Here is a 25,211-nt window from a genome sequence, read left to right as displayed (position 1 = left end):
TATAAATTAGGTTATCCCGATAAAAAGTTCTAATATAAATGCCGTATAAGCTTTTAATTGCTCATATTTAATTAAAAAATATAGCACACGATTTTATCTGCAAGCTATAAACCGTATTTATTTGTTTACATTACTTAAACTCACTTCCTTATTATACTGTTTACATTAGCCACCACACGCACACCTGTTTCAAATTACTTTTCTTTAGTTTTTGTTTTATTTTTATTTTTTCTACTCACAGGACTAAAAATACTTGTTTTTTCCTTCTTCTTATTTTTACAATAAATTAACACAACATTCTTCGCCGACTGGTATCAAATATAACATTGTTTTGTTATATTTTATATTTGTTTTATATGTTAATTGAAAAAATAAAAATAAAACGTGTAACCTCTCCACCAAATACATATTATGTACGAGAAAATGTTTAATCCCTCCCCAATCACCGCCGTTTATGTACGAGAGTTTATTTTTGATAAACAAATTAAATAAAAAACAAATTTCGCTCAAACCGTTTATCATGCATATAAATTACGTGTAAAATATGTAAATATATATGTAATTAAATTAAATCAATTAGCAAACGTTTTAAAATGGGTTGAAATCAATTAAGAATGCATTATTAAAATGCAAGCATTTTAAGATGACTTTTCCAACGTCAACAATACATCACGTGTGAAAAAAGTACCAACAATGAGTATTTACACACATATGATAGAAGGAGTCATCATTCTTAAATGACCTAATCAGAATATTCAGTGGAAAAGGGTTTGAAGTTTTAAGTCATTAAATATTAGGTGGGTTTTATTAAAAAAAAATATCTTATTAATGCATTTGTAAAATGTAAAATGAACTTAACTATCATCTCTTGTATAATTTATACAATTTACTTTTTATAGTATAAACGCACTGAAGCTTTATTTTTTATTTATTAAAACTCTGTCAAATGTTATCGAATAATATTTCACATGATTGGCAACATTGCACGTCGAATTCAAGTAGAAACTATGCACTTTGACAGTTAATCGGATAGTCACTTTGACAGTTAATCATCATAAATAGGTACTCCATTTATTGTGCCATGGATCAGCTGATGTCAATCACGAAAATTACAGCTGATATAGAGGGGATCTCATTCTTAGTAATAAGCTGATGATAAGGACATCTTATTCAGAAATTATAAATGGTGTTATATCAAAACGAAAACATCTGTTTTTTATTCGACCATCTGTCAAATTCTATGTACATAGTAATATTTCTCATGGTTGGCAACATTGCACGTCGAATTCAATCTATGCACGTTGACATTTATTGTTGTTGTGTCTTAAGTTATAAGTTCATCTCAAGTCGTGATTACACAGTTTGATAGATGGTTTTATTGTCTAATGGGATATGGCCACATACTAAATTGACACACTTAAGGTTTTAACATTAATACGACCATCCAGAAGGCAAAAATACAAGGTTTTTAATTGTTTTTGCAAAAATAAAATGGTATCGAAGAAAAATAATACACATTGCACTTTGAAAGATGCCAAATCATTTGATTGAATTTGTCGACGATAATATCGATAACGAAATAGCATTATAATTATGGAAAGTAGTCTCATTTGAAAATTGATTGCCTCCCCCTTTCTAATATGGAATTCATATATAAATTTATATTTTTATATCAAATAAAATGAAAAATAAGTTCCATAAAATTGTATGTATGTCGATTGGTATATTTTTAATAAATTAAACAAAATATATTTTCTAAATATGGACATTGCTCTCAAGATTTAACCATAGTTGTTACATCATCTATTTAGAAGTTTTAGAGGCAGGGAACTTCCAAATATTTATACCTATAAATGATTAAGCAATTTTTGCCATCAATTAAAATTTTTAAGCTGAATGCTGTCAAAGGCAAATTTATGAAAAAAATTGGAAACATATGACTGCATGAGACTACCTTGTATAATTATGCTATGCACTATGGCTGAATAAAACATATCCAGACATGCTAGCTTCACCAAATTTGGGGTGTATATATAGAAAATCTCACTACCAAATCAATTTTGGACTATTTTTTCGAGTAGCCTCCGTATAACAATATACTCCATTATTCGGAATTTTTGGGATTTTTTGCATTTTCTTTAAACTACATGACTGTCTTTATGTATTTAATTGGGTAGCAATTCTTCCAACTAGAAACTATCGATATTGGTCAACTTTTTAAAGTAGTCCCCATATAACGATACATCCGAAATTTCGGTATTAAGGGGCGTTTGGGCACATTTTTTAACCAAGTTGGCTGTAATTTTATATTTCACTTTCTTGAAATGATCGCTGTCACAAGTAGGGACGAATCGAAACTATCTGAAGTATTTTCTAAAAATATTTCTTTAACTAAACTGTGGCAGGTTGAACCATCAGAATCGTAGAAAACTATCGATCAATTCTCCAACATCCATTGTACACAATACTTCATATAAAGGTACTTCCAAATACTTTCTCGCTTCTGAAAGTCCTTTCGATTTTAGTTAAAAAATTATATACATTCCAAGCTCTAAGTCATATTAATTTTCTTAATTTACTGTCTATTTCGTATGGAATATTACTTTTTATGTAATTTTTGACCCAGAGTTTTTTCTGCAAAAAGGTTAATAATTCGTTTATTAGCAGTCATTAGCAGACACTTTTGGCATGAGATTAATCTAAGGTTTTCTACGAACAATCACATGTAAATAGTTCTTGTAACACTTTGTTACATTTTTAGTTTTACGCCACGAAAAGCGATAAAACCATCTAAAAAAAAAAAAAATACACTCAAAACCCACCAACATATGAAACAAATACAAACATTTTGCAAAATATATTTTTATATACTAAAAGTACTCAACTCCAGTATTGGAATTCATATTTATCAAGATTTTTCCGGAGAATATATTATTAAAAACGGCTTTTAATTTTACGAAAATATTGCAGCTTCAATTGTAATAACTCGTGCTAAAAGTAATGTAAACATTAACAGCTGTTTGTACATAAAAATGATTGCCAACAGTAAATACTTTTCTTTCGATTTTTTAATCAATATTTCTGTATTGAAGCCCATCAACAACTTTTGAAAAATATTAAGTTTAAAAAAATGAGATTTTGCCGCTAAAATGGCAATTTCGCCTATAGTGTTTTGGTTGAAACTTTGCACTTTGACAGTTAATGGGATAGTCAGCTGCGTTAAATGGAGTAACTATGTAGTGTGACATGCCTTGTTTTAACCCAAGCCGTGATTACACAATTACGGTAAATAATTAATATCAAAAGCTATGTTAACACAGGGGTGTTTTTTATAAAGCTCGGACATGAGGACTTTTTAAAAAGGTTTCTTGATGCCAACAACTCAGTTTTGGCAGCATGTGTGGCGTTTAAGCCGTCATTGTGTTTTGATAAACTCAAAAGAAGGAAGAAAGTGTGGCCATGTCTGTGGCCAGATTATTTAAATTCCATTAAAACACTTGATAATAACATCTGTCTGATATCCTTTAAGACATTTGTTTAAATTGCAACTCCATAATTAATAAAAAAATGATGACAATGCAAATCACGAGATCATTTTATGACTTTTTTTCGGATCAAATAATCACGCGTTTTTCAATAAAAGACAACATAATCAATTAATACAAAAGAAAAAAATAAGTTATGTAATGGGAAAAATACTTCTTTCTCAAATTAAAAAAAATGAAAATTAAACATTTTTTTGTTTATAAAATAGACAACAACAAGTACAAGCAAAATCGGAACATGGTATTTACCAACAAAAAATAACTGAATCAATGATATTCAAAATCTGTTTGCTGTTGTTGTTGTTGGTTATTTATTGTGTGTGCAAAGATTTGAGCGTATTAAGAATGATGATCCATATCCCGCACTTCTGATGATGCTGCCGTTGCTGTTACCCACCGTCACTGTCAATGATGAGGTCGAGGATGAGGAGAATGTATGGTGGTGTTGTCGTTGCTGTTGTTGTTATTATTATTGCTATATATTCCGATAAATTTATGTAAACATTAAGATATCCAAACACCAGATGTAATGTAAACAATTGAAAACACTGCCGTATCGGAACGAACGAACGAAATAAAAAATAATAATAAAAATAAATCACTAAAGGCAAGATGTATTGGTGGTGATGGTGTTGTTGTTGCTGGCGATGAATCCAGTTAAAATCGCCTAACATAAGGAATTTTTAATTTGAATGGATATTAAATTAAATACAAACAATTCAAATGCATTTCATTATGACAAAAAAATATTTGGGGAATTATTTTCACTTCCTCTTTTTAGAATATTTATATTAAAATTATTTCAAAAAATTATTTCTTTTTCACTCTTTAATTTCAACTTTTGTTTACTTCTTATTTTTAGTGGAACAAATGCCAGGCAAATTCAAAATGCCGCAACGTTTTCCCCACGGCCTGGCAAAATCAAAACCGCCGCGTGCCCTGTTAAATCGATACTGATCTCTGTGTATTCAATATGTATTCAAATCGATTTCATTGATTACACCTGAATGAAAACAAAATAAAAAAACAAAAAAAGAAAATATGGAAATTTTCTTTGCTACTCAATATTCCAGAGCGAGAAGTGTGCGTGCGCAAATTGTTCCCAGGCATAAAACAGATGATGGTGAATTTAAAGGAGAATACAAATTACACGATTTAATTTTTTTAGAGAGAAGAGAGACAGAATACTCTCATAAGGAAAAAAATGCGGAAGTAAACAATAAATTTTAATAAAAATACATTACTCGGTGATTTACTTTGGAAGAGATTTTGTTTATTCTCTTAATTTGATTACAGAAAAAGTAAACAGCTGATTTTGACAATAAGCAGTAGAAATTTGCATGATACAGTAGCAATAACTAGTGACTGATTGCAGACCATTAAAAATATGAATGTCATCAATGAAACATACATGTATACATGTTAACAAATATCACCTGACTAAATACTTTATATAATTTTAATATTAGTCTAAACAGATAGAGTTTAGTTCCTCAAGTTAGAAATCAAGTCAATTCAGAAGGTTTAGTCCATGAGGCAATAATAAGATGATGTATCAAAATAAAATCATCTGTTTTTTATTCGACCATCTGTCAAATTGTGTCTGATAATATTTCTTATGATGGACAATATTGCACGTCGTATTCATATAGAAGTCATGATGTAATAATAACGGGATGTATTAAAACAAAAACATTGGCTTTGTCCCGACCATGGCACAATGAATAGGTAGTCCATTTAGCGCAGCTGATGTCTTGATTAACTGTCAAAGTGGGTAATTTCTACTTGAATTAGATGTGCAGTGTTGCCAACCATTTGAAATATTATATGGAAAATTTTGACAGATAATCGAGACAAAAACAAAGGTTGGTATAAATCACCTTATTATTGCATCATGGTCCCGACCATCTGTCAAATGTTGCACATAAAATTGCAAACATTGCACATAGAATTCAGGTCGAAATTACGAACTTTGACAGTTAATCGAGTTGCCAGCTAAGCTAAATGGACTATCTATTTATTGTGCCATGGTAGAAATTATGCACTTTGACAGTTAATTGGATAACAGCTGCGCTAAATGGTGTACATATTTATTGCGCCATGGCATAGTCTAAGCTTTTAATTTCCCATAATTAAACAAATAATATAGCACATGATTTTATTGGTAATCTATAAGCCATATTTATTTATTTGTAAACAGCTGATGTCGACAATAAGCTATAGAAATTTACACGATACAATCAATAACAATTGTTCTGTTCCCGTACTGCAAGAATCTACTAGATTTTACTATTCTCTTCGATATCGTAGTAAAAAATAGTAGATTCTTATCGACTATAAGGTTGTTTCTTTTTTTTACAAAAACATTGTTGAATTTGAAATTATCTCGTTTACGGACAGATTTTCTAGATAATCGAAATAATGAGTGGATTTAATATGTAGAATAAAACTAATTAAATTAAGCATGATTTAAGAACTAAATCGATATAAATGCTATTGTCTAAGAACAACATGCATTTCTAAATTCCTAAAAAATACGTATTTACAATACCGATTAAATTCAAATATATTTTCAAATTAATTCTTGACAAACTATCAGCTGTTTATCTTGAAGTTGTTCTATTTAAAGTGCAATTTCACATGTCAAATTTTGGCCTATTTCTAAATTTGTTTCCCGTCAAAAATTTCAGTGATAACATCTCTGCAATTAAAAATTAATAGCTTAGATATCGTATAAGATTTATAAGACGACTGTAAACCATATGGAAACAAAATACGTCATGAATTAATGATGATGGCATTAATTATCAACATATGATTCTATAAAAAGTGGGTATCGATAAGGTATTTGGATAAGAAATACCAATAGAAAAGCCATTAATGTCATATGTGATGTCAAAAAATTTCGAACAAAAATGAGGAGTATTTATTAAAATATGATAAATATAAACACAGCACAAATAATAGCTGAAAATACATTAGAAGTTAATTTGTTGTTACACGAATATGTTGTTACACGAATAATATGTGTATATGTATTTTTGTTAATTTTTTTTTTCATCCACCAATTTAACTCAATTTTTGGAGTTTCTTTTCTATCAGAAATGTACTTTTAAACAAACAAAACAGCTGATTAATTTGGTTTGCATATGAAAATACATACAAAAATAGAGCGGCCGCTAAACGAAAGAATTACATATGTATTGTCAAGATCTATTAATTGGGGCACCCTGTTAGCGAAAGTCAGCTGTTTCTTCTCAAGTCCAATGTCAAAAAATTGGTTTTTATTTACGTTTTCATAATGGAAGTCAATTCACAATAATGAATTTTGACAGCAAACCTAAAAGGCATTTGATATCAGGTTTGTCTCCCTGGACGACCATATTTATAGGCCTTGTGTATTGTCATATCGTTTTAACAGACATATGGGCCAAACGACATGTACAGTACTCAGTTACTCATATATACAATTTGACAGTACATATGACATGGATGGCTCGTGTATCAAGGCCTTTACTATTTAATAGGGTATAGACTAGTTACATGGTATAATAAAAGAAGGTAACAGCAAGTGTTGTTGTACAAAAAACGATACAACAACCACATGGAAATTTGTTGTTGTAAGTTCTACTAGTGTCAACTCATTTGACAGAAAAATGTAAACAAACAAACAAATTATTTTTATTTTGAAAATTAAATATTTTCGAATCCTCAAAATAAAAATTGAAAAACATGAATGAAAATCTATCAAATTTATATTTCTATCGCTTCCACATCTTTCCTATAATTGAGCCATTGCCACTTATATGTGTAAAACATATAAAAATGCAGGGAATTGCGAGTTATTCCATGAAGAAAGATTTGCTTCCCCAAATTTTCCCAGCAGGCAGATTGAGTAAATTGAATACGGGAGAACATTTAATAAAGAACAATTTCTAATTGAATGCGTTCCCAATTTTCCTGTTGGGTGATTTTTAAAAACATAATTTGTCAAATTCATATTGACACTAGTATTACGTTGGAATCAAACCAGCTGGGATTCGCTGTTACCTTTTATAATTTTACCATGGACTAGTTAACATGTTATTTTTCTTTTCTTATTGGAATTTCATTATATTCAAGATTATAGAAATATGAATATTTGTGTATCAGAGTTGCATTTTTCAACAAATTGTCCTATATATACCCCAGTATAAATCGTTTTTATTCACAGGGTTTAAAGATGATCAGCTGTTTTCAATAAAAAAATTTACATCTTAGACATTCTCATCTTTCGAGTCTTTACTGTCTTCTGCTTATGAAATTAGTTGAAAACCTTACATCGAACACAATAAACCGGGTTTATTTATAGATTATATAACCTTTTGTTATATAAAGGAAGAATATTGAATTGAATCTTGTTGGAGGTTTGCTGTTATAAAGAACTTCTTAAATATTCTGTTTAAGACAAACTAAAAAAAGAATCTTATTTGAAAATGTAAATTATAAACTGCATTAAGAAATATGGAACAGAGTTAACAAAAGAGGTTTGAGGAGACAGCGGGAATTTATTTTATTGTTTGCTTTGTTCACATTTATGTCATATGGAAATTAACAAGGGGGGTTTCAGTTACAGAAATAGATTATGCGTATAAGATTTGAACTGAATTGGAAAAATAAAAAAAGGTTTGAATAATGCTCAGTGAATTTAACACCCAGTATAATAAACGTACTATAACGTTTACATTATACTGGATTTCATTAACCTAATGAGTATAAATAGTCAATTTCTTTGAATATATGCACAAATAAATCCTCATAAAATAGGTTAACCCGGTAAAAAGGTGTTAATGTAAATGCCCTTTTACACAATGGTGACAAAGATACCAGCTTAAATAATAAATAAAATAGTTTTGACACATAATCAATAATATTGACAATGTAAATTACGTAAATGAGTTTTAATGTAAAAAATAACTATTATTATTTAGTTGAGAGATGATTTATTTGAAAAAGCCAAAATAAAAAGTAATAATATGTCTGCAGACAGTAATCGATAAAAGAACTGACAGTCAACAATGATTAGTTCGTTGTAGATAGCAATTCTAATTAGAATTATGAAACCAGTTAAATTTTTTGTATACCTAAACAAATAACAGCTGACTGCCATCTTTATATAATTTTAATAGCAATCTCAATTTCGAAAACGGGGATTCTTAATTTTTTTCAAGTTTTACAATAGATATGGATATTTAAAAAATTATTCTTCAAATACTTCTTTTGGCAAGAGTTTTTTATAATAAAAAAATAAATTAAAAAACAAGTGAAAAAGCGGTAAGTTCGGCCGGGCCGAACTTTGGATACCCTCCACCATAGATATATTGACAGGTACTAGAAATGAAAATATAGGGAACATACCAAAAAGTGGACCTATACCGACATTTCTAAAAACGGATTATGTAAACCATAATTAAAAATTTTAGAAAATTTTAAAGGATAATTATACTCTCAGCCTTATGGCTAATGAGGGTGTATAGACTTTAACACGGTGAAAATGTGTCTCATCGAAATATTGGTTCTAGACCCCATGTTTCTTTGGACCAAATCCGTTTCAGAAAATTTAGATTTCATCCAAACTTTGCCCATCTTATTATTTCTTCCAAGCTTAGTTCAAATTCTCGAACTTCCAATCAGGGGCTAGGTCTAAATGCGGCTATAGTTAATTATCGAACCTTACGTTCTAATTGTTTATCTCTCTATCCTCCGCAGGTGAAATGATTACAAAAGAGACTTAGAACCAAACTCAAAACGCGGAACAAATCAGATAACTATTTTAATATAAAAAAGGGGGTTATATGGGGACTACCCCAAAAAGGGGGTGAATATTAAAAATTTTTGGTAGAGAGATTTGTTACCATATACGACTACAAATTACCAAATTGCAGCAAATTCGGTTGAAAAATGCGCTCAAGAACCTCAAAATATCGAAAATTGGGGGAACTCTTATATGGGGGCTACCGGAAAAAGTGGACCTATATTTATAATTTTTAGTGGGGAGATTTGGTACCCCATAAGAACCCAATGTACCAAATTTCAGCGAATTTGGTTGAAAACCGCGCTCAAGAACCCTAAAATACCGAAAATTGGGGGGTACCCTTATATGGGGGCTACCCGAAAAAATTGACCTATATTAATAATTTTTAGTATAGAGATTTGCTACCCAATAAGAACTCAAAGTACCGAATTTCAGCGAATTCGGTAGAAAAATGCGATCAAACCCCCCAAAATACCTCAAAATTGGGGGTACCCTTATATGGGGGCTATCCGAAAATATGGACCCATATTTATAATTTTCAGTGGAAAGATTTGCTACCCAATACGAACTCAATATACCAATTTTGAGCGAATTCAGTTGAAAAACGCGCTCAAGAACCTCAAAATACCGAAAATTGGGGGGTACCCTTATATGGGGGCTATCCGAAAATATGGACCCATATTTATAATTTTCAGTGGAAAGATTTGCTACCCAATACGAACTCAATATACCAAATTTGAGCGAATTCAGTTGAAAAACGCGCTCAAGAACCTCAAAATACCGAAAATTGGGGGGTACCCTTATATGGGAGCTATGCCTAAACGTGGACCGATAAAGCCCATCTTCGAACTTGACCTGCCTGCAGACAAAAGACGACTCTATGCAAAATTTTGGCGATCTATCTCAATTCGTTTAGACGCTAGAGTGATTACAACAGACAGACGGACAGACAGACAGACAGACGGACAGACGGACATGCTTAGATCGTCATAGAATTTTACGCTGATCAAGAATATATATACTTTATAGGGTCGGAAATGATTATTTCGATGCGTTACAAACGGAAAAACAAAACTAATATACCCTCCATACTATGGTGGAGGGTATAAAAATGTTATCTAGACACATCAATGCATGTATTAAAAAAGTCAATATCTATTAAAAAATATTTTTCCTATACAAGGCGTGGAATTTTTAAAAAATATGTTTCCAAGGCACATCAAGGCCTGGATAGCCTATATATAGCATCCATATATATTTTCTAAATTTCTTTTGATTTGCGCGAAATTTTTCATAGCGTACTGAGTTAAGTCTAGAATGATTTTTTTCGCAGAATTATGCGTGATTTCTGTAATTGAACAAACAATTCAATTAAGCGGGTATCGGATAATTGGTTTCTCGGCTAATTGAACAAAAAATTGTGCAAATGTTGATGTGCAATTAACCGAAAAATACTGTATTTTAATTTGATGGAACTAGTCACTTTAAAAAATGTAATCAGCTGGTAGCTATGCCTCCAACAAAGGCCTATAAATAAGGTCATCCAGGGAGACCAGCTGGATATCAACTGTCTCTCAAGTTTGCTGTCAAAATCCATTCTTGTGAATGTTTGTTTATATAATTTAAATAGAATCGATTCCAAATAGAAATCATTTTAATATCACGAGGTAGTATTCCGGTAGTTCCTGGTTAAGATTATACATGTGCCATGAGAGCAATCATTAACAAAGTCAATTAATCTAGGCCTATTAATAAGATCGCCCAGGATGATTAGCTGCTTCTGAAGTTTGCTGTCAAAATGCATTATTGTGACATGACTTTACATTATGAAAATGTAAACAACGTCAACTTATATGACATAAAACTATAGAAAACAGCTGTTTTTTGCTTCTTGGGTCATGTTATTAATACACCATTGTCAATTAATTATTAATTTAATCATTTAATCAGCTGATCGACAATCCATAAAACTGTGTTTACACATTTCTAAGAAATATATTGGATAAATAATATCCATATTGGAATTTCCTTCTTCGTAATAGTTTCTTTAATCAAAAATGTGAACTGCATTCCATTATTGTTATTGTTGTATAACATATTTCACTTAATTAGATAATCTTTATGACTTTTATTATAGATTTTCACTTCTTAAATAATGTTTTGAATTTTTTATCCACAAATGTCTTTCACGTTTCTTTTTTTATTTTATTTAATTTTTCTATTAAAATCCTTATATTATTATGGCACTCACTTTCTCTTTAGCACATTCAGAGACGAAACAGACACAAAAACTCTTTGTTCTATATATATTATATAGATCCACCCACGATCGTCTAAGTTTAACAAACAACTAAAATCCTTTTAGTCACAACCACTGATATTTGTATCAAAATTTCGGAGCAGGATTTGTTGTTGTAACCTTCAACGCTGCTGGCGCCCACTGCATTGATTTGAAATCGCTGAATTTTTTTTTCGCCAAGCACGACTACAACACTACAACAACAATGGCAGCCTCTACAATCTCAAACATCATCATTTTAATCTTTATTATCAGACATTTTTAGTTAGTCCGGAGTATGGCGAAAAAAAATCTGAAAAAAGAACATAAGACGATCTTATCATTATACATATTTGATTTGATTACGTTACCTCTGCAACGTACTTCTGTACTGTAGTGGTGTTGTTTGAGATATCAATCTGGTTAACATTCCGCAAGCGTCTCATTTACCTCACCCTCACTATTCACATCATCATCTTCGCCAACACGATCATCATCGCGGCTAAAATTCTTATCTGAAAATATTATTTTTTTTCTCCTGCTGTAACCTCCAAAGAAATAAAGCAAAATAGATTACGATTTTTTTGTTTTTATATTTTTGGATATTTTATTTTTGGGTTCTGATTTGTGATTTTTGCTACTCCGATTATTAGAGACAGTAGCAGCAGCTCTATGATATTTCTCAAGTTCATGTCATCAGCATGGCAAATATTTACATACCTCATTGGATCATAGTTAAATGTATTGCTAAATCTCGTGTCAAGAAAACCCCAAATACTACCACGTTCCTATGACAAAAAAATATATGTATACATATATTTGGGTTTATATTAGGGTGGTAAGCTAGTTTTAGATATGCAAATATCAATATCAAAATATTCACTGCAATCTGAGATAACCAATTAAAAGTAAATTTCCTCTAAAACAGGTTTCACACCCTCCACAATTTCTTCATAAAATTAGCATGATACAAGATCTATTGATGAGGTCACACGGCAAGCGAAATCAGCAGTTTTCTCAAGTCCAATGTCAAAAATGTAGACTTTGTTTGTGTTGTCATAATGAAAGTCAATTCCCAATAATGGATTTCGACAGTAAACTTGAGAAGCAGCTGATATCCAGCTGGTCTCCCTGGATGTCCTTATTCATAGTCCTTGGCTTGATGGGCAGTGTGAACATCCATGTTTCATAAAGAATGATATTCCATAGTACTCTCAAATTAGGGTGCTTTTACAAAATATGTAGCAGCATAAACAAGACTTTTAGTTTTTGTGTTGAAATCTGCATATGTATTTTTCATATGACATAATCTATGAACAAAACAACACTTTTATTTCTTCTTAAACAATATTATTTATTAAACATCTATAAACGCAATAAGAATTTATAATTTTTGCCTTTTCATTCTTTTCCTTGACTTGCAATTCAAATGTTTTCTTCCAACAATGTGTTTCGTTCAAACAGCTGATTTCCCTATGTTTCACATACAAAAATAGAGCGCGCCCTAATTACATATAGTTTTGATGGCCTTAATCATAGGCCATGAATTTGATATTGGGCGAGAGTTACATTATTGGTCTGTTTCCTTATCGCAAAAATCTACTACTTTTTACTACGATAACGAAATTTCCTTTATGATATCGAAGAAAATAGTAAATTATATACGTACCATATATTTTTAAAGTCGTACTTAATTTTTAATAAAATTTAAATGATATATTTTATTAAAAATTAATTGTCAATATCTCAATATCTCCACTCAACAACTAGTTATTCAAAATAAATCATATCGATGCCCAAAAAAGCTTTATTGGCATTAAACAATAAAAAGCCGTCAATTCCTGATGATTTATGAAAACAAAAACATCTGTTTTTTTTATTCGACCAGCTGTCAAATTTTTGTCTACTAAAATTTCTCATGGTTGGCAACATTGCACGTCGAATTCAAGTAGAAATTCGTGGGCATAGTTCAAGATCTATTAATAAGGTCACACAGGTAGTGAAAATCAGCTCTTTTTTCTCTAATGTCTAATGTCAAAAAATAGACTTTGTTTACGTTTCCATAATGGAAATCAATTCACACAATAATGGATTTTGACAGCAAACTTGAGATGCAGCTGATATCCAGCTGGTCTCCCTGGATGACCTTATTAATAGGCCATGACATAGTTATAGAAGATAGTCTCATGCAGGTATGGCACAATAAAAAGGTAGTCCGTTTAAGGCAGTTGATGACTCGATTAACTGTCAAATTGCATAATTTCTACTTTAATTCGATGTGCAATGTTGCCAACCATGTGAAATATTATATGGAAAAATTTGACAGCTGGTCGAATAAAAAAACAGATGATTTTGTTTTCATAAACCATGACTTTTATAAAACACCTTGTGTAACATAGCCTGTGAAGTTTACCGTAATTGTGTAATCACGGTTTGGCATGTCACAATAAATATGTACTCCATTTAGCGATAAACTGTCAAAGCATGGCACAATGAATAGCACAGCTGATGTCTCGATTAACTGTCAAAGTGTGTAATTTCTCCTTGAATCAGTGTTGCCAACCAAATATTATAAGGAACAATTTGACAGATGATCGAGATAAAACCAAAGGTTTTTATTTTGATACATCACCTTATTATTGCATCATGCATGCAATCATACGATTCCGATTTTTTAATAAATTTATTTTTATATTAGCTTTCAGCAAAATATAAATTAAAATATATTAATATAAATTTGCAATTCCCAAATTTAGATCTTGAGAACAATGTGTAGATTCAGATTAGACCAACCTACATACAATTTTGTTTACGTTTTCATAACGGATGTCAATTCACAATAATGGATTTTGACATCAAACTTGAGAGGCAGCTGGTCTCCCTGGACGACGTTATTTATAGGCCTTGGGCAATAAAATTCATTGATAACAATCATAAATCAGTGTGATTTACGATAAATCATCATAATTTGCCATCTTTTCCTTAGCATTTTTTTTTTCATTAAAAAGTCATCCATGTAAACGTAGTATTATTCTTGCAGTTTCCACAAAATTATAGCAGCTTTCATCAAATTTAAAATCAGAATCTTCCTTTTTTGCGTATAAAAATTCATTGTAAAAATATTTTCTTTTTGTAAATAATTCTGCATCTGTGTGTGTATATATATATACAAGTATCAGCTGATTTTAAAAATATTTTTTTTTTGAAAAAAATTCTGCATCTGGGTGTATGTATAAACAAGTATCAGCTGATTACAATTTAAAATTAGGTTCGTTTACTTTCCCAGTAACATTTAATCAGTAGAAATTTGCAGAGAGAAAATATCTATTGTTCGTTCTCAAAAGTGAAAATTGCAAAAAGTAAACGAGTAAAAAGTTTGTATCGACACAGCTGATTAAAACCACAAATAATTTGTGGCAAACAAAAACAGCATTTTAATTAGAAAAATAGATAACAAGAAAACTTGCGTTTTCTTCATCTACTTTAATATTAAATGATACAAAATCAAAATAAAATTCACAAAACAATCAATTTTCTTGAGAACAATTTTGTTGTTTGTTTACAAAGCAGCTGATTAATATCATTAGCTGATGGTGCAAGAAAATTCTTATTGAGTAAATTATTCCTTATTTGCAAATACTACACAACTGTCAAATCTGCTCTCTCAATTCATTATCTTTTACTGAACTTTTGGGTAAACGAACAACATTTTGTTAAATTTTTACAAATTATTGAGTAAACAAACGAACCTTATAATTTAAAAAATTGTGTCAGTTTCTATGTTCGGAATACACACTATTTTCTATGATTTTTTTAAAAGAAATAATTGGTCTGTTCCCGTGCTGCAAGAACCTACTTATTTTTACTATTTTTCTCAATATCATAAAGGAAAAATTGTTATCGCAGTAAAAATATTACATACTTGCCGGATCTGGTACAAACCACTTTTTATATTGTATAGTAATTATTTATATATATATATATATATATATTCTATACATCATATACCTTTCATTTATATAAATATATACTTTAAAAGAAACGGAAATTATATTAAAATCAGTTTTCCTATTTCCACCAACTCACCAAGGTGGCAACATTACATGCTGTAACGTGCTATCAACCCACATTGAATGCATAACCCACCGAAGAAGAAGAAGACGTATATTTTCGGTGAGCTGTCATTGAGGCATTGTTTCCTTGTACAGAAAAAAAATAAGGAAAATTTTCGTTTCGACGGATTTGCTGTTGCTATTAGCAAAAAAAACATCTAAAAACTAATAAAAAAACTTCTACAAAATGGGAGCATCATTCTTTCCAATTTTATTCTTTACTGCCATTTGGGCTGGCGTTGGTATTGGCCTGCCAATGATGACACCAAAGGGGCCACATCAAAATCTTATACGCTGTACCCTTATGTTGACGGGTTGTTGTTGTTGGCTGTTTTGGCTGTGCTGTTACATGGCCCAGATGAATCCATTGATTGGGCCCAAACTAAATCAACATACCATATTTATGATTGCCCGGGAATGGGGTAATTCGTTGAAGGAGGGTTAAAAAAAGGTGTTGGAGGAAAAATCCGAGAGCTAATCTGCAATTTATGTACAATTGATGATGGAAGTAACCAAAATTTACTCATTAGTTTAATTATGATTTGTCATTAGTCATTAATTTTAGTAAACATTCCCCTACCCCTTAGCAGCATATTTTTTTTTTAAGTTTTATTTTTTGTATGTAATTTAATTTTTCTAATTTTTTGTATTATGTTTTGTGTATATTTTCCAAATCTTATCATTCCACAACTTGTAATCACCCCTTTTGATTAGTTGAAAAAACATTATTTCTTGTTTTGGAATGTTTTGCTTGCCAGCTAATTGGAAATTCACCCCCTACCCCTAATATCCACCCACATTTTATGTCATTTCCTATTATTTAGTTCAATTGTTAAATTAAATAATTATAACAAAAATAAAATAATAAAATAAAAATAAAAAAATAAGAAATCTCATCACAAAATATGTATGTATTTAATTCCAATTTAATAATGTTTAATATGTTATTGGAAAATATATAAATAAAATAAATTATTAAAAATTATATTAACAAATTAATAAAATGTGTTTTCATTTTGAAGACTAGATTTATATAAAGGGAAGAAATTTCAGCATAAAATAAGTTTAAGGTCCAGTCTCGAATCGCTTTTGCTTTTCACAATGAGATTTTTGCGAATCACAAGTTGCCCATGGGTTCCTTATGAAACTTATAGGTTTTTCTTTATGCTGTCCATAGTTCCGGAGCTTACGAAGGGTTATTTATTTAAAAAATGTTGACCATGCATTTTCCATTATGGGTCCCAAGTAAAGAATACACAAAGACTAATTTTAAATAGAGGACCAAAAAACACGAATACTACCCTATATTAAAGACTTTCTATTAATTATTGAAACAATAATGAACGTTAAGTATCAGAATGTTAAAGAAATATTTTAGTTTAAAATTGAGGTTATGTATAAATGGTTTTTACATTTTCAAAAGCGTTTGTTTTTATTTAAAAAAGGTCCATAGATTAATTTCGATATACATTGATTAATATCTTTATAAGTAAAAAATATAAAATTTATTTTCGTTAAAAAAAATTAGTTAAAATTGAGGTTATGTTTAAATATAATATTTTTAAACAATTTCAACAAGCTTTATTTCTATTACGCACGACTACTCATTTTAAATAGCGGACCAAAGAACATGAATACTACGCTTTATTTAAGACAGTCTATTAATTATTGAAACAATAATGAACGTTAAGTATTAGAATGTTAAAAAAATAATTCAGTTAAAAATTGAGGTTATGTATAAATAATTTTAGATATTTTAAAACAGTTTATTAATTATTGAAACAATAACGAAATTTAAGTATTAGTGTGTTAAAAAAAATTCAGTTAAAAATTGAGGTTAAGTATAAATATTTTCAAAAAGGTTCATTTTTAATAAATAATTTCGATATACATTGATAATTATATCTTTATATTTTAATAATATTGAATTTCTGTTAATTTTTAAAGAATTTTTTTTAAAAATTGAGGTTAAGTTGAAATTCTATTTTTTTATTATTTTCAAGAAGGTTTTATTTTTTATTAAAGAAAAAATCTATAGACAAGCGTAAATATTAAATATTTTATATGTATTAAATATATTATATATATTATTATAATATATTATATATATTATAATATATTATATATATTAAAAAAATTAAATTTCTTTTGTTTTTAAAAGAATTTAGTTCAAAATTTAGGTTATGTTTAAATATTATATTTTTTAATTATTTCCAAGATGGTTGGTTTTTATTACAGAAAAAATCTATAGACAAACTTAGATTTACATTGATAAAGACCTTTATATATTAAAAATATGAAATTTCTTTCCTTTTTTAAAAAACTTTATATAAAAGTTGAGGTTATGTTTAAATATTTTTCAAATTGGTAAAAAAAGCTTTGTTTTTATTGAATATAAATCTATAGATAAACTTTGATTGACGTTAGTTTCTATATTTATAGATCAACAAATTTGAAATTTCTTTTTTTTTAATATTTTTTTTTAAAAATTGAGGTTATGTTCTAACATTTTTTTTTAACTGTTTAAAAAAGTTTTTCATCAAAGAAAAATCTATAGACTTATTTTGATTTACATTGATTTTTATCTAATTTTTTTTTTTAAAGAAAATCGATTTTTAATTTATAAATATATTAAATAAAATAAAAATCGATTTGCTTAAAAAAATTATTTAAACATTTAGGTTATGTTTAAATATATATATATATATATATATATATATATTTTGTTTGTATTAAAAATTTCAATTTTTTTGTTTTTTAAAAGAACTTAATTAAAAATTGAGGTTTTGTTTACATATTGTATTTTTTTAATAGTTCCAAGAAGGTTTGTTTTTATTGAAGAAAAAATCTATAATCGAAGTTTCATTTTTATTGATCAATATATTTATATTTGAAAAATTACAAATTTCTTTCCATTTAAAAAATGTAATAAAAAATTGAGGTTATGTTCAAATATTACATTTTTTAAATAATTTCCAAGAATGTTTGTTTATAATTGCAGAAAAATATATAGTTGAACATTGTTTAATATACGTTATATACAAAAAAATATGTATTTAATTTCAAAATTTTGAAATTTCTGTCAAAAATTGAGGTTAAGTTTAAATACTTTTCTTCTTTAAAAAAAAATAATATTCATAATAAAAATAATAATAAAAATGTTAAATGAATATAAAATTTAGATTAACACAATATATATTTTTTTAAATTTTTTTACAGATATAAAACAATAAAATATTTAATTAACCTAGGATTTTATTAGTAGGAAAGTGTGATATGTTCCTGACGTTGGCTTGGTTAAAGTTTACCAAGTTTTTGGAAGAAAATATTTTGAAAAAATAAAAATTAATTAAGGATTTGAAAAGTAACAAAACTGGTAGCATTTTTTTAATCGTTTGCTAATTTTCAACTAGATTGAATAAAATAATAACTACAATGTTATAGAGTAGATTATTTGTATTATTTTTTTTTAATTTGAGGTTATGTCCGAAAAATATTTTAATTTAAATAGAAAAAATTCGCACCGATATGTTGAAATTAAAGCAAAAATTAAGTTAGGTTGGGTATAAGCTTACCTTGTATTAGTAAAATTTTGAAAAAGACTTTAATTTCGAACAGCAAAGTTGTGAATAAATAATAAAATGGTTTAGAACTTGTATCATTTTTTTGTAATCTATAAAATAACCTAACTTTTTTTATTAATAAAAACAATTCAAATTAATTTCCAATATTCCTACAGAATATTAAAAATTAAACTGACTTTTTTAAATACTGAAATATTTTATAAAGTTGATTTAATTTTCTTTTTAAAATATACAAACTATATATTTTCAGCAAAGAACTTTTCTGTAGAATTTTTTTCTAAACTGATCCATAATTTATTGAAATAAAAAACTTCACTCCTTTTTTTAAATATTCAAAATTAATTTATTTTGCGTAGAAAAAAATTTATTATATTTTACAATTTGTTCTAAATTGTTTGTTTGAACTGCTCTAAGCAAATTACCACTCAATGCAATTTGCTCAATAAACAGTACCGGTAATACCGGGACCATAGTTATAACCAGCACCAGCCACAGGGGGAACATAACCCGGGGTACCCAAAGCACCCAAACCACCCCCAACAATGCTGCTGCCATAACCGCCAGAATAATAGCTGGATGGGTAGCTGTTATAACCATAAGTACCACGACCATAAGGATAGGCACCACCGGCACGATAGCTGTTGTAGTAGGCACTGCCATAGGGATATGTGGCACCGGGGTAATAGCCAGCGCCAGTATAGCCAGGATAACCGGCATAGCCTTCTGAAAAAAATACAAATGGAGAGAAATTGTATAAGTAATTATTTTTTGAATAATTGTATGGGTGAAATGCTAGAAAATAGTTTGAAATTTTGATTTTCGAATTTAAATATAACCTTAAAATTATTGTAATTTTAAAAACTTTTGTGATTTTATAAGTATTTTCATTGCAATAAAAAATATATATGAAATAATAAATAAAAATAAATTGAATAATTATTATAATGCAATATAATTGAAATTTTTTTAATTTCTTTTAAATTTTGAGGTTATGTGTTCGAAACAAGTAATAATTGAATTGAGAAAAAACCTTAGATTTGTAGAAATTTCAATAGGATCGATATTATAGAATTTTTAGAGGTGTAATAATTCAAAATTCTATTGTAATTTCAATATTTTGTAAAAAAATTGCAACATTTTTATTTTTTTCTGTTTGGAAAGTAGGGAACCTTTAATATTTCTTACTCACCCAAACCCAATCGGGAATTGTAGCCACCATAACCGGCATAACCAGCACCATAGCCACCATATCCAGCACCATAACCAGCCGCTCCCAAGGCTCCCGTATAGGCACCAACACCACCAAGGGCACCGGCACCATAACCCAATGTTGTCGTATCTAAGGCATTATAACCACCATAACCTCCAAGACCGCTATAGCCACCCACATAACGTTTGCCTTGATGTTTTTCCGAATAGGGATTCAAAGTGCTGGCCGAGGCGGTTAGTTGATCTGATGCAGAATTTTCCGAGGCGGCAGCCACTTGATCATTATCTGCTCTTACGGCAAGGGCAAGGGAACAGGCAATGACGGCACAAATGATCTGAAATTTTGACACACAAAAAAATAACACTTTAGCATTTTGGAATATCCTTTTGGGAGGAGTCAGGAGTTTTAAAGAAACTTACAAAACACTTCATGTTGGATTAAAATTGAGGATTGGTAACTGTTCGATAATCCGTTGTCTATATCAGCTATTACCACTAAAACTACTAAGCAGCTACTAATGCCTAACTCTGGAGAGTTTTTAGCTTTTATAGCTTGATCAGTTTTTTTGTTTTCAAAAACCATCACAACTCAATACTATAAGTGTTTTGAGTATCTCTGTTCGGCGCGAAGTTAATACACAACCAAGAATCATTGTTCGATGAGCAGTAACAACAACAACAGCAGCTCGGCTTAGCTGGGGATCGTTGCAAACTTGTTAAGGGCTGGACAGACATCATCAGCATGACAGACAATGACCATTCAGTGGCAGTAGTTAACCACCTCCTCTAGCTGATGTAGAATCTTTGTTTTTGGTGAGTACAACAAATAAACAAACAATGTATGTCTAGCGATAAACACAACGCTTACAATTCACTGCAACAGGTGAGAGCACCCGGCAAGCTGGCTTGCTTGGCTGCCCGGCTAGCCGCTTTTCGTTTTCTGATCGTCATTTTCGAAAATTATGAATCAACCTCATTTTTTTACGGGCAATAATTTTGAATTTGTATTTGATTTGTTGTTATGCTCCTAATGTTACACTATTGATATATCTGTTTAGATTATAGGGAGTGGTTGAAATTATCATAAATTAGATGTATGTCTACTAATAGAATTATAATTGAAATATTGTAATTAATCTGGTGGGAATGTTCGATTTTTTTAATTGATTTCTTATTTGAAAATGCCCAATGTGTTTAATAAAATGAATAAAATAATGAAAACATTGTAAATATTTATTAAAATATAATTTGGCTTAAATGCATTTTAGGGACACCTCTCAGATCATTTTGAAATTTTTATCATAGGTAGCCCTTCTGATGCTGATTACAGCATACCACTCCGAAACGTTTAATTTTTTTACAGCACACAGTCCTTTTGGAGCTGATTACAACCACATAATTTTTTTGGGTGAAACTTCGTACTTCCGGAAATATGGGATTCCAAAATTTTAAAAATAAGCTTATATGGTTATTTGTTTTATTTAAGGATTTTTTCCTTTAGGGACATCCGGATTGTTCTGGATCAGCAGAGGTATGTATAATTTACCTGCTTATTAAATATTCTTTTAATTTTATTCAATCATGTATAACTTTTAAAAAAGAAATTGAAATTAAAAGAGAATTCTGCTCGCGTAGCCCAATTTTCCACCTGTCCATAGGAGAAAGTCTTAAATCCCCGGCCGAAGGCCGGCTATTCAGAAAAAAAATTGAAATTAAAAGAGAATTCTGCTCGCGTAGCCCAATTTTCCACCTGTCCATAGGAGAAAGTCTTAAATCCCCGGACGAAGGCCGGCTATTTACAAAAATTTTAAATTAAAAGAGAATTCAGCTCGCATAGCCCAATTTTCCACGTGTCCATAGGAGAAAGTCTTAAATCCCCGACCGAAAGCCGGCTATTCAGAAAAAATTGAAATTTAAAGAGAATTCTGCTCGCGTAGCCCCATTTTCCACCTGTCCATAGGAGAAAGTCTTAAATCCCCGACCGAAAGCCGGCTATTCAGAAATTTAAAGAGAATTCTGCTCGCGTAGCCCCATTTTCCACCTGTCCATAGGAGAAAGTCTTAAATCTCCGGCCGAAGGCCGTCTATTCAGAAAAAAAATTAAATTTAAAGAAAATTTTGTTCTCATAACTCAATTTGTTGTCGGATAATAAGTAAGGGTATAAAATGTAGGGTTTTATTACATTTTGATACCCCATATTTCCGGAAGTACGAAGTTCTCCAAAACAAAAAAAATTATGTGGTTGTAATCAGCTCCAAAAGGACATTGTGCTGTAAAATATTTAAACGTTTCGGAGTGGTATTCTTAAATATATTTAATAAAAAGTGGGGGTATTTTTTGAACTTTGGAACCCCATATCTCGGGAAGTACTGATTTCCCCCCGAAAAAATTTATCTTGCTGTAATCAGCATCAGAAGGGCTACCTATGGTAAAAATTATCTGAGAGGTGTCCGTAAAGTGCATTTGTTCCTATAATTTGAGTTATTTTTGAAAATTGAATTTGGTATAAAAGTCCCGGTCCATTTTCGATATTAATACAATTTTAAAACCGAATGTTCTCAAAGAAGTCATTAGTTGTTCTTTGATATATTCCCATTTTTTTACAATTTTTTGAGAAACATTTTTATTTTTAATAAGACACTTATTAATAGGTTCGTTCGTTTACTCAATAACTCGTACAAATTATTACAAAATGTTATTCGTTTACCCAAAAGACCATTAAAAGGGAGCAAATTGAGAGAGCACAGACTTGACTGTTTTCTTACTGAGTATTTGCAAATTCTTACAAGGAAAAATTTACTCAGTAAGAATTTTCTTGTACCATCAGCTGAGTACAATTGAGTTATTGTTGAAAATTGTAGTTCCAGATTTTGCTAAATAAATTTTAAATCGAATTTTCTCAAAGAAGTCATTAGTTGTTCCTTGATATATTTAGTATTTTTTACAACAAAATTTCAAAAAGAAAATAATCTTGGGATCATTATATAAGAAACATAGCCAAGGAAAATTTTACTCAGTAAGAATTTTCTTGTACCATCAGCTGATGATATTAATCAGCTGTTTTGTTATGTTTATAAATTGAGTTATTGTTGAAAATTGTAGGTCCAGATTTTGCTAAATAAATTTTAAATCGAATTTTCACAAAGAAGTTGTCAGTTGCTAGTTGCTACATTTTCAATAAGATATTAACTTCTTCCCCACTTAGAAATAGGTTCGTTCGTTTACTCAGTAATTCGTACAAATTTGTACAAATTATTATCTTGATTCTCAAGATCTATTAATAGGGTCACCCAGCTAGCGAAATTCAGCTGTTTTCTCTCAAGTCTAATGTCAAAAATGTGGCTTCTGTTTACGTTTTTATAATGGAAGTTCATTCACAATAATGGATTTTGACAGCAAACTTGAGAGGCAGCCGATATCCAGCTGGTCTCCCTGGACGACCTTATTTATATGCCTTGTACAAATGTTATTCGCTTACCCAGAAGTCCAGTGAAAGAAAACGAATTGAGAGAGAGAGAGAGCAGATTTCACAATTGTGTTACAGGGTATTTGCAAATTCTTACAAGGAATTTACTCAGTAAGAATCGAGATCTATTAATAAGCTCGCCCAGCTAGCGAAAGTCAGCTGTTTTTTTCTCTAGTCTAATATCAAAGATTTTAACTATGCTAACGTTTTCATACATGGCATAATTACAGAAGGTAGTCTCATTTGAGAAATTAATAATGGCTACCCTTTTTAACTTGGAACTCATCTATCAATTTCAAATGGTTTGAAAAATAAATTCCATAAAATTTTATCCATGTCGAATGGCATATTTTTTTATTTTAAAAAATTAAAAAGGTTTTAAGATAAATTAATATCTACATTTTTTGATCCACATTGTTCTTAAGCTATATCTATAGATTAGATTATAGAGGCTGGGAACTTAAAAATAGTAATTATTACCAATTAACATGAGTTTCTTCTGCCATCAGCTGATGATATAAATCAGCTGTTTCGTTATGTTTTGTAAACAAACAACAAAATTGTTCTCAAGCAAATCAATTGTTTTTGAAAACAAGCATTTATAAATAACATACGTTTTTCGCTTGTTTTCTACTTTTCAAATAAAAATTCTGTTTTTTTTTTTGTTTGCGCCTAATTCTTTGTTGTTTTAATCAGCTGTGTCGATACAATCCTTTTACTGGTCATTCATTCTTTTACTCATGGCACAATGAATAAGTAGTCCATTTAGCGCAGCTGATGTCTTGATTAACTGTCAAAGTGGGTAATTTCTACTTTAATTCGATGTGTAGTGTTGCCAACCATTTAAAATATTATAAAGAAAAATTTGACAGATAATCGAGACAAAAACAATAGTTTTGGTACATCACCTTATTATTGCATCATGCTTTTACTTTTTGCAATTTTCTCTCTTGAAAACGGAAAATTCGTATTTTACTCTCTTCAAATTCTTACTGATTAAATGTTACTGGGAAAGTAAACGAACGAACCTTATGTTAACTTTAAAATAAAAGTTAAATAAAATTCCATGCTAATTTTAAATTGAAACATTTAACAAAAACAAAATTAATCGGATTAGATTTGTTTATTTATTTGCAAAGGCATTTAAATTAAATTGCTACATTAATGGTAGCCCACAATAAAAAGAAAACAAAAAACAACAAAGAAAATGTGGTGCATGTACA

At 29.6% G+C, this 25,211-nt stretch overlaps 2 protein-coding genes across 2 annotated transcripts in view; both read right to left on the bottom strand.

Annotated features, from left to right (window-relative positions):
* LOC133328570 (plasma membrane calcium-transporting ATPase 3-like) overlaps positions 1–11,617 on the bottom strand; it is a 29,442-nt gene extending 17,825 nt beyond the window's left edge. Inside the window, exon 1 of the mRNA XM_061537131.1 lies at positions 11,591–11,617. The gene's annotated coding sequence lies outside the window, so the exon portion shown is untranslated. The remainder of the gene's footprint in view (positions 1–11,590) is intronic.
* Positions 11,618–19,752: 8,135 nt separating this feature from the next.
* Positions 19,753–20,954, bottom strand: LOC133328496 (shematrin-like protein 2). Its single transcript, XM_061537064.1, has 3 exons — positions 20,943–20,954; positions 20,503–20,857; positions 19,753–20,036 (listed from the first exon to the last, which is right to left on the bottom strand). The coding sequence occupies exons 1-3, from the start codon at positions 20,952–20,954 to the stop codon at positions 19,753–19,755; spliced, it is 651 nt and encodes a 216-aa protein (XP_061393048.1).
* Positions 20,955–25,211: the final 4,257 nt, after the last annotated feature.

Source organism: Musca vetustissima, unplaced genomic scaffold, assembly GCF_032173495.1.
Source record: "Musca vetustissima isolate MV318-11 ecotype Yass unplaced genomic scaffold, APGP_CSIRO_Mvet_v1 utg38527, whole genome shotgun sequence".
NCBI lineage: Eukaryota > Metazoa > Arthropoda > Insecta > Diptera > Muscidae > Musca > Musca vetustissima.
This window is presented reverse-complemented; position numbering and strand designations above follow the sequence as displayed.

Bases quoted from the DNA above. Each gene is read 5' to 3' on its own strand.
- LOC133328496 (XM_061537064.1), bottom strand. The intron at 20,037-20,502 runs GTGAGTAAGAAA...TATTTTTTTCAG, and splicing joins CAATTCCCGATTGGGTTTGG to AAGGCTATGCCGGTTATCCT.